The 12,098-nt window shown below is 46.4% G+C and overlaps 1 protein-coding gene across 2 annotated transcripts in view; it reads right to left on the bottom strand.

The window, feature by feature from the left end:
- UNC5D (unc-5 netrin receptor D) overlaps positions 1 to 12,098 on the bottom strand; it is a 924,160-nt gene that overhangs the window by 192,695 nt on the left and 719,367 nt on the right. For both annotated transcript variants that reach the window (XM_073618230.1, XM_073618231.1), the window contains one exon: positions 8,356 to 8,541. In XM_073618230.1, the coding sequence (XP_073474331.1) occupies positions 8,356 to 8,541 (186 nt within the window). The remainder of the gene's footprint in view (positions 1 to 8,355; positions 8,542 to 12,098) is intronic.

The raw sequence follows: 12,098 nt of genomic DNA, 5'->3' as shown, positions 1-12,098 counted from the left end.
CACCAATGATGGGGCACTATTCCTCCCCCTGACACCAGCAATGGGACACCGGGGGTTTATTTATAAAAGGCAAATCCACTTTGCACTACAAGTGCAAAGTGCACTTGAAATTGCACTGAAAGTGCACTTGGGAGTGCAGTCACTGTAGATCTGAGGGGGACATGCAAGGAAAATAAAAAACAGCATTTTAGCTTGCACATGATTGGATGATAAAATCAGCAGAGCTTCCCTCATTTCAGATCTACCCCTCAGATCTACAGTGACTGCACTTCCAAGTGAACTTTCAGTTCAATTTCAAGTGCACTTTGCACTTGTAGTTTGCACTTATAGTGCAAAGTGGCTTTGGCTTTCGTAAATAACCCCCACTGTTCCTTCCATTGGCACCAACAATGGGGCACTTTTCCTCCTACTGACACCAATGATGGGGCACTATTCATCCCACTGACACCAATGATGGGGCACTAGTTCTCCCACTGACACCAATGATGGGGCACTATTCCTCCCACTGATACCAATGATGGGGCACTATTCATCCAACTGACACCAATGATGGGGCACTATTCCTCCCACTGACACCAATGATGGGGCACTATTCCTTCCACTGATACCAATAATGGGGCACTATTCCTCCCACCGACTACAGTGATGGGGCACTATTCCTCCCATTGATACCAGAATGTAAGCTGAGAGAAGAGCTTTAAGATTGGCAGTAAATGAAGGAAGAAGCTGCTGGTGATAAGAACCAGATGGAAGATCAATAGATCTATGGATGGATGATATGATGCAGATTGACTTCCACCATCAGTGTTCTGCAAAACCCTTGAATCATCTAGCTTAATGTAGATCCAAAGTAAGTGCCATCAGGTTACCTGCAATCACCCTCAAAAAGTGTCACTGTAGGGGTAATCCAGCCTCCAATCCACACTATGGGCTTATTGGGTTTTGTGTATTCACTGACATTTTTGCAGTCTTACAAGTGACCACGTCTTTTCTATTTAGGACTCCATAAGATGCGCAATGTTCTGGGACTTTTCTCTATCTTGTTAATGAAGATTACCTGGCAAGCCAACCCTTCACAAGAGGCTATTAACCAACCAAGCCAACCCTTCACATAAGGGCCATTACCCAACCAAGTCAACCCTTCACAAGAGGCCACCAACCAACCAAGCCAACCCTTCACAAGAGGCCATTAACCAACCAAGCCAACTCTTCACAAGAGGCCATTAACCAACCAAGCCAACCCTTTACAAGAGGCCATTAACCAACCAAGCCAACCCTTCACAAGAGGCCGTTAACCAACCAAGCCAACCCTTCACAAGAGGCCATTAACCAACCAAGCCAACCCTTCATAAGTGGCCATTAACCAACCAGGCCAACCCTTCACAAGAAGCCATCAATCAACCAAGCCAACCCTTCACAAGAGGCCATTAACCAACCAAGCCAGCCCTTCATAAGTGGCCATTAACCAACCAAGACAACCCTTCATGAGAGGCCATCAACCAACGCAGCCAACCCTTCACAAGAGGCCATTAACCAACCAAGCCAACCCTTCACAAGAGGCCATTAACCAACCAAGCCAGTCCTTCAAAAGTGGCCATTAACCAACCAAGCCAACCCTTCATAAGAGGCCATCAACCAACGCAGCCAACCCTTCACAAGAGGCCATTAACCAACCAAGCCAACCCTCCACAAGAGGCCATTAACCAACTAAGCCAACCCTTCAAAAGAGGCCATCAACCAACCAAGCCAACCGTTCAAAAGAGGCCATCAACCAACCAAGCGACCCCTTCACAAGCGGCCATTCACTAAGCCCAGGAGATTCTATGAGTTTGATAGTTTGAATGTTGCAGTGGCAGTTGGTAGGCAGCTGAAGGGTGATAGATTGCCTCCTGGATGCCTGTTTTAACCCTTGATGCAACTGTATGCACTTTATGGCACCATTTGACCTCCAGAAGATTTTATCCTCTTCACGACCATCCTATGGAAGGAATAGTGCCCCATCTATCCTATACACATCACCCCGTATTGTACACACAGCCCCCCATATTGTACACACAGCACCCCATATTGTACACACAGCACCTTATATTGTACACACAGCCCCCCATATTGTACACACAGCACCCCATATTGTACACACAGCCCCCCATATTGTACACACAGCCCCCCATATTGTACACACAACACCCCATATTGTACACACAGCCCCCCATATTGTACACACAGCACCCCATATTGTACACACAGCCCCCCATATTGTACACACAGCACCCCATATTGTACACACAGCCCCCCATATTGTACACACAGCCCCCCATATTGTACACAGCGCCCCATATTGTACACACAGCGCCCCATATTGTACACACAGCCCCCCATATTGTACACACAGCACCCCATATTGTACACACAGCCCCCCATATTGTACACACAGCACCCCATATTGTACACACAGCCCCCCATATTGTACACAGCACCCCATATTGTACACACAGCACCCCATATTGTACACACAGCCCCCCATATTGTACACACAGCACCCCATATTGTACACACAGCCCCCCATATTGTACACACAGCACCCCATATTGTACACACAGCCCCCCATATTATACACACAGCACCCCATATTGTATACACATCACCCCGTATTGTACACACAGCCCCCCATATTGTACACACAGCCCCCCATATTGTACACACAGCACCTCATATTGTACACACAGCACCCCATATTGTACACACAACACCCCATATTGTACACACAGCACCTCATATTGTACACACAGCCCCCCATATTGTACACACAGCACCCCATATTGTACACACAGCACCCCATATTGTACACACAGCCCCCCATATTGTACACACAGCACCCCATATTGTACACACAGCCCCCCATATTATACACACAGCACCCCATATTGTATACACATCACCCCGTATTGTACACACAGCCCCCCATATTGTACACACAGCACCTCATATTGTACACACAGCACCCCATATTGTACACACAGCACTCCATCTTGTACACACAGCCCCCCATATTATACACACAGCACTCCATATTGTACACACAGCCCCCCATATTGTACACACAGCACCCCATATTGTACACACAGCCCCCCATATTGTACACACAGCCCCCCATATTGTACACAGCGCCCCATATTGTACACACAGCGCCCCATATTGTACACACAGCCCCCCATATTGTACACACAGCACCCCATATTGTACACACAGCCCCCCATATTGTACACACAGCACCCCATATTGTACACACAGCCCCCCATATTGTACACAGCACCCCATATTGTACACACAGCACCCCATATTGTACACACAGCCCCCCATATTGTACACACAGCACCCCATATTGTACACACAGCCCCCCATATTGTACACACAGCACCCCATATTGTACACACAGCCCCCCATATTATACACACAGCACCCCATATTGTATACACATCACCCCGTATTGTACACACAGCCCCCCATATTGTACACACAGCCCCCCATATTGTACACACAGCACCTCATATTGTACACACAGCACCCCATATTGTACACACAACACCCCATATTGTACACACAGCACCTCATATTGTACACACAGCCCCCCATATTGTACACACAGCACCCCATATTGTACACACAGCACCCCATATTGTACACACAGCCCCCCATATTGTACACACAGCACCCCATATTGTACACACAGCCCCCCATATTATACACACAGCACCCCATATTGTATACACATCACCCCGTATTGTACACACAGCCCCCCATATTGTACACACAGCCCCCCATATTGTACACACAGCACCTCATATTGTACACACAGCACCCCATATTTTACACACAGCACCCCATATTGTACACACAGCACCCCATATTGTACACACAACACCCCATATTGCACACACAGCCCCCCATATTGTACACACAGCCCCCCATATTGTACACACAGCACCCCATATTGACAGAAAAACACAGAATTGTTGACATTTTTGCAGATTTATTAAAAAAGAAAAACTGAAATATCACATGCTCCTAAGTATTCAGACCCTTTGCTCAGTATTTAGTAGAAGCCCCTTTTGATGAGTCTTTTTGGGAAAGATACAACAAGTTTTTCACACCTGGATTTGGGGATCCTCTGCCATTCCTCCTTACAGATCCTCTCCAGTTCTGTCAGGGGGGATGGTAAACGTTGGTGGACGGCCATTTTTAGGTCTCTCCAGAGATGCTCAATTGGGTTTAAGTCGGGGCTCTGGCTGGGCCATTCAAGAACAGTCACGGGGTTGTTGTGAAGCCACTCCTTCGTTATTTTAGCTGTGTGCTTAGGGTCATTGTCTTGTTGGAAGGTAAACCTTCGGCCCAGTCTGAGGTCCTGAGCACTCTGGAGAAGGTTTTCATCCAGGATAACCCTGTACTTGGCCGCATTCATCTTTCCCTCGATTGCAACCAGTCGTCCTGTCCCTGCAGCTGAAAAACACCCCCACAGCATGATGCTGCCACCACCATGCTTCACTGTTGGGACTGTATTGGACAGGTGATGAGCAGTGCCTGGTTTTCTCCACACATACCGCTTAGAATTAAGGCCAAAAAGTTCTATCTTGGTCTCATCAGACCAGAGAATCTTATTTCTCACCATCTTGGAGTCCTTCAGGTGTTTTTTTTAGCAAACTCCATGCGGCTTTCATGTGTCTTGCACTGAGGAGAGGCTTCCGTCGGGCCACTCTGCCATAAAGCCCCGACTGGTGGAGGGCTGCAGTGATGGTTGACTTTCTACAACTTTCTCCCGTCTCCTGACTGCATCTCTGGAGCTCAGCCACAGTGATCTTTGGGTTCTTCTTTACCTCTCTCACCAAGGCTCTTCTCCCCCAATAGCTCCGTTTGGCCGGACGGCCGGCTCTAGGAAGGGTTCTGGTCATCCCAAATGTCTTCCATTTAAGGATTATGGAGGCCACTGTGCTCTTAGGAACTTTAAGTGCAGCTCTTCAGGCAGTTCCTTTGACCTCATGATTCTCATTTGCTCTGACATGCACTGTGAGCTGTAAGGTCTTATATAGACAGGTGTGTGGCTTTCCTAATCAAGTCCAATCAGTATAATCAAACACAGCTGGACTCAAATGAAGGTGTAGACCAGGGATATGCAATTAGCGGACCTCCAGCTGTTGCAGAACTACAAGTCCCATGAGGCATAGCAAGACTCTGACAGCCACAAGCATGACACCCAAAGGCAGAGGCATGATGGGACTAGTTTTGCAACAGCTGGAGGTCCACTAATTGCATATCCCTGGTGTAGAACCATCTCAAGGATGATCAGAAGAAATGGACAGCACCTGAGTTATATATATGAGTGTCACAGCAAAGGGTCTGAATACTTAGGACCATGTGATATTTCAGTTTTTCTTTTTTAATAAATCTGCAAAAATGTCAACAATTCTGTGTTTTTCTGTCAATATGGAGTGCTGTGTGTACAATATGGGGGGCTGTGTGTACAATATGGGGGGCTGTGTGTACAATATGGGGTGCTGTGTGTACAATATGGGGTGCTGTGTGTACAATATGGGGGGCTGTGTGTACAATATGGGGTGCTGTGTGTACAATATGGGGTGCTGTGTGTACAATATGGGGGGCTGTGTGTACAATATGGGGTGCTGTGTGTACAATATGGGGTGCTGTGTGTACAATATGGGGGGCTGTGTGTACAATATGGGGTGCTGTGTGTACAATATGGGGTGCTGTGTGTACAATATGGGGGGCTGTGTGTACAATATGGAGTGCTGTGTGTACAATATGGGGTGCTGTGTGTACAATATGGGGGGCTGTGTGTACAATATGGGGTGCTGTGTGTACAATATGGGGTGCTGTGTGTACAATATGGGGGGCTGTGTGTACAATATGGGGGGCTGTGTGTACAATATGGGGGGCTGTGTGTACAATATGGGGGGCTGTGTGTACAATATGGAGTGCTGTGTGTACAATATGGGGGGCTGTGTGTACAATATGGAGTGCTGTGTGTACAATATGGGGGGCTGTGTGTACAATATGGAGTGCTGTGTGTACAATATGGGGGGCTGTGTGTACAATATGGGGTGCTGTGTGTACAATATGGGGGGCTGTGTGTACAATATGGGGGGCTGTGTGTACAATATGGGGTGCTGTGTGTACAATATGGGGTGCAGTGTGTACAATATGGGGTGCTGTGTGTATAATATGGGGAGCTGTGTGTACAATATGGGGTGCTGTGTGTATAATATGGGGGGCTGTGTGTACAATATGGGGGGCTGTGTGTACAATATGGGGTGCTGTGTGTACAATATGGGGTGCTGTGTGTACAATATGGGGGTGCTGTGTGTACAATATGGGGTGCTGTGTGTACAATATGGGGGGGCTGTGTGTACAATATGGGGTGCTGTGTGTACAATATGGGGTGCTGTGTGTACAATATGGGGGGGCTGTGTGTACAATATGGGGGGCTGTGTGTACAATATGGGGGGCTGTGTGTACAATATGGGGTGATGTGTGTACAATATGGGGTGCTGTGTGTACAATATGGGGGGCTGTGTGTACAATATGGGGTGATGTGTGTATAATATGGGGGGCTGTGTGTACAATATGGGGTGCTGTGTGTACAATATGGAGTGCTGTGTGTACAATATGGGGGGCTGTGTGTACAATATGAGGTGCTGTGTGTACAATATGGGGGGCTGTGTGTACAATATGGAGTGCTGTGTGTACAATATGGGGGGCTGTGTGTATAATATGGGGAGCTGTGTGTACAATATGGGGTGATGTGTGTATAATATGGAGTGCTGTGTGTACAATATGGGGTGCTGTGTGTACAATATGGGGAGCTGTGTGTACAATATGGGGTGCTGTGTGTACAATATGGGGGGCTGTGTGTACAATATGGGGTGCTGTGTGTACAATATGGGGTGCTGTGTGTACAATATGAGGTGCTGTGTGTACAATATGGGGTGCTGTGTGTACAATATGGGGTGCTGTGTGTACAATATGGGGGGTTGTGTGTACAATATGGAGTGCTGTGTGTACAATATGGGGTGCTGTGTGTACAATATGGGGGGCTGTGTGTACAATATGGGGGGCTGTGTGTACAATATGGGGTGCTGTGTGAACATTAATGAGGAGAAAAAATGAACTTAAATGATTTTAGCAAATGGCTGCAATATAACAAAGAATGAAAAATGTAAGGGGGTCTGAATACTTTCCATCCCCACTGTATGTCACCCCCTGACATAACCTTTAACCCCAGATAATTATCCAATTGTCCATTCAGTGCCTCTGGTTTATAGACCGGATACCCCTAATCTTAACCCCAACCCATAACCCTAATAATAACCATTAATAATGTACCCTAGTCCTAATCCTAACCCCTAACCTAACAAAATAAATAGTTAAATAAAAATAAGTCAATCAATATAATAAATAAAATATCTAAATAAATTAACCCCTAATCATTATTGTTATAATTATTATTATTATTACTATACAGGATTTAGATGGCATACTCTTTAACCCCTAACAATAAATAAATAAATAAAAAAAATAATAATAATAATAATAATAATAATAATAAGTAAAATAAAAATAAAATTGGGTGAAAAGCATAGCAACAAATAATGAAACAGATGTTTTTCTCTATAGGCTCGTCAAAAATGCTTTAAAAACACTGTACAAAAATGCTCAAAAATGCCCATAGAAACGCCTGAAAAAAACACCCAAAAAAACCTCTCAAAAACCGTGATGCTCAGGCGTGATTGGAGCCTTACAGCCATTTTATCCTCTGTTTGATCTGCAGTTAGTCGCCATGGTGCTGCACATGTGATCAGTTATGACGACGGCCCTTTAATGGCTTGGCTGTTATATTATAAATAGCTATGGGAGATAATAAATCCAGTGTTAATAACAAGTACCCCTGAAACACCAATGGGGCCATGACAGAGAGACATTTATGTGCATCATGCAAAGAATGAAAGGAAGCCACAGAGAAGCAGATTTATAAATACAAATTTAATTAAAAGTCCAAAATGTCACATACAGACCAATGAATAAATATGAGGACAGAATAATGGTGAAAACATTGCAAGCTAACTGCAATGATAGAGAGAAGCAGAACGTATGGTCATCGATGGAGATGAGGGCAGCTTAGCAGTTGGGTTCTGATCAACGGACTTTGAGCAAACTCAAAGAAACTCTTTAGTTCTCCAGACTTGGAAAGAGACGGACAAGTTCTCTTTGAAATGTGTTGAGTTGCACAACCTGCAGGATAGGTTCATTAGGGAAAAAGGGAGACCAAGGTCACGGTAGACTAACCTTGTCGGACAGTTTTGAAATTGAAAGTCTGAAAGCCTCCTGTCAGGGCAGACGAATCAATAACATCCACGCCATACTCGCTCTGGCTCCTTCGATACAACGTAATTCCCACCACCAGCACGGCCACGGCGATGATGGCTGCTCCCAGACCGGAGTACAGAGCAATGTCACTGCCACTCTCAGCGCCTGCACAGAAATGAAAGAAGAAAGAAGGAAAAAAAAACTAAATAAATGACTTCAGAGGTCTCCATGAAATCAGAAGCGTTGAGGGACTTTGTGGTCAAATGCCATAAAGAAACCAATGTTCTGTAATACACAATTCTCTTTGTGGCTGAGGAGACATGCAACACGGACAACTATTTTTTTCCTCTGCTGTTCAGACAACATATTTTAAAGGTAAATATTTGAAGGAGCTGATCCTGTTGGCGTGCACAGCAGCCGTGTGTTCAGGTTTTACAGATTGAAAGGAAGACATCAGCACAAGTTTAGGGGACACTGTACCCCAATTTTCCCATTGTGTTAAAAGTGCAGAGAACACAACTGAGATCCAGAAAACATAAGATATAAAACAATCTTCCTGTGACAACTTTTACCACCTCCTGCCATTGGCTTGTGCTTTCATGGTAGAGGACATCTACAACACTTTCCATATAAACAAAATGGCATGAGGTGGTAACCAACCATTCTTGGTCTATCCTCTTTGCCTTCTTCCAACACATGGAGAAGGTCAGGGCTTTTTTTCTCAGAGAATAGGTACAGGTACTTCTCCCTCCCCTGAGTCATCCTACTCACCTCCGAACATCATCCCTTGTCTTCACATCCTACTCACCTCCGAACATCATCCCTTGTCTCCAACTCCTACACGTATTCCGAACGTCATCCCTTGTCTCCACCTCCTACCCACCTCTGAACATCATTCCTTGTCTCCACCTCCTACCCGTATTCCGAACATCATGCCTTGTCTCCATCGCCTACCCACCTCTGAACATCATCCCTTGTCTCCATCGCCTACCCACCTCTGAACATCATCCCTTGTCTCCACCTCCTACCCACCTCCTACCTACCTCCAAACATCATCCCTTGTGTCCATCCCCTCCCCTACCCACCTACGAACACCATCACTTGTCTCCATCCCCTCCCCTACCCACCTCCGAACATCATCCCTTGTCTCCACCTCCTACCCACCTCTGAACATCATCCCTTGTCTCCACCTCCCACCCACCTCTGAACATCATCCCTTGTCTCTACCTTCTATCCACCTCCTACCCACCTCCAAACATCATCCCTTGTGTCCATCCCCTCCCCTACCCACCTACGAACACCATCACTTGTCTCCATCCCCTCCCCTACCCACCTCCGAACATCATCCCTTGTCTCCACCTCCTACCCACCTCTGAACATCATCCCTTGTCTCCACCTCCTACCCACCTCCGAACATCATCCCTTGTCTCCACCTCCTACCCACCTCCGAACATCATCCCTTGTCTCCACCTCCTACCCACCTCCGAACATCATCCCTTGTCTCCACCTCCTACCCTCCTCCGAACATCATCTCTTGTCTCCACCTCCTACCCACCTCCGAACATCATCCCTTGTCTCCATCCCCTCCCCTACTCACCTCCGAACATCATCCCTTGTCTCTACCTCCTACCCTCCTCCGACATCATCTCTTGTCTCCACCTCCTACCCACCTCTGAACATCATCCCTTGTCTCCACATCCTACTCACCTCTGAACATCATCCCTTGTCTCTACCTCCTACCCCTATTCCGAACATCATCCCTTGTCTCCACCTCCTACCCACCTTCTACCCACCTCCAAACATCATCTCTTGTGTCCATCCCCTCCCCTACCCACCTCTGAACATCATCCCTTGTCTAGCAAGGGGGACCTAATAAAGGGGGTCCATCCCACTACTAGCAATGTGGGCCTAATAAAGGAGGTCCAACCTGCTACTAGCAAGGTGGGCCTAATAAAGAGGTTCCAACCCGCTACTAGCAAGGGGGACCTAATAAAGGGGATCCAACCCTCTACTAGCAACAGGGGCACAATAAAAGGGGTCCAACCCGCTACTAGCAATGTGGGCCTAATAAAGGGGGTCCAACCCCCTACTAGCAAAGGGGACCTAATAAAGGGGATCCAACCCGCTACTAGCAAGGTGGGCCTAATTAAGGAGATCCAACCCGCTACTAGCAAGGGTGACCTAATAAGGGGGGGGGTCCAACCGCTACTAGCAAGGGGGACCTAATAAAGGGGGTTCAACCCGCTACTAGCATGGGGGGCCTAATAAAGGGGGTCCAACCCGCTGCTAGCAAGGAGGACCTAATAAAGGGGATCCAACCCACTACTAGCAAGGTGGGCCTAATAAAGGGGGTCCAACCCACTACTAGCAAGGTGCACCTAATAAAGGGGGTCAAACCCGCTACTAGCAAAGGGGGGGCCTAATAAAGGGGATCCAACCCGCTACTAGCAAGGTGGGCCTAATAAAAAGGCGGGGGGCACCCAGGCAGCAAGGGGAATCTGCACCACATGGAGTGATTAGGCACACCCGGCACACCCCGTGCACACGCCTATGTCTGTTATTCTTTTTATTAGCCAGAAAGGTCTATTCTTTATTGCTGAAATGCCAAGTTATGCTGTCCATACTTGCTCCAGGAACCCTGCTGCCTCTTTAGTTCCACTTTAGATGAACAACACACATAATCCAAGATTCGGGTGACGAGGGATGTAATAACTAATGTTGTTGAACCACGATCATACGTTTGCCAACATTTCCTAATGTTTAGTTTCAAGCCTTTGAAATGCCCATGGATCCATCTCAGGTTAATTTCTGCTGATTTTCTTTCACAAAGTTGCTACATTAGAGGAATAAATGAATAATTGTTGAAGATTATGTAAAGATTGTATTTAAACAGTTACCATGATGACTGCCTGTTGTGTCACACAATACTAACCTTCTATAAGACGCAGCAAGAGAAGAAATTTAAACAGTTTAACATAACAAGATTGTTATATTACAAATAAGCGAAGGTCATACACTCCACAGAGACTTTATAATATGAAATGTATCACAAGATAGAATTTACAGAATGTATTTCTTTGGCTTTCATTTATATATATATATTCCATTCCGCATGCAGTTCAGCCTCACCCTGTCCACACAAAGCCAGAGATTTCCAGCTCCAGGATGTTCCTTCTGTTATCTTTTGGTGCAGGAAGATCTTTATCATAGAAGATCCCAGTGCAGGAGAGGCGAGGGTAAGTTGGAGGTTGGGGTAACAAGGAGGGACAGTGTTAGGGTTGAGGTTACGGAGTGGTTACCTATGAGGGTTGGAGTTACAGAGAGGGTTATTTGAGGGCAGAGGGTAGCAGGGAGAGTTAGTAAGAATGTTGAGGGTACAGGGAGGATTAGTATGAATGTTGAGGGTACAAGGAGGGTTAGTATGAATGTTGAGGGTACAAGGAGGGTTAGTATAAATGTTGAGGGTACAGGAAGGGTTAGTATGAATGTTGAGGGTACAGGGAGTTTTGGTATTAATGCTGAGGGTACAGGGAGGGTTAGTATGAATGTTGAGGGTACAGGGAGGGTTAGTATGAATGTTGAGGGTACAGGGAGGGTTAGTATGAATGTTGAGGGTACAGGGAGGGTTAGTATGAATGTTGAGGGTACAGGGAGGGTTAGTATGAATGTTGAGGGTACAGGGAGGGTTAGTATGAATGTTGAGTGTACAGGGAGGGTTAGAA

Source organism: Aquarana catesbeiana, linkage group LG03 (assembly GCF_042186555.1).
Source record: "Aquarana catesbeiana isolate 2022-GZ linkage group LG03, ASM4218655v1, whole genome shotgun sequence".
In the NCBI taxonomy this organism is placed as follows: Eukaryota; Metazoa; Chordata; class Amphibia; order Anura; family Ranidae; genus Aquarana; species Aquarana catesbeiana.
Note: the sequence above shows the minus strand (reverse complement) of the source record. Positions and strands in the feature narration are given on the sequence as shown.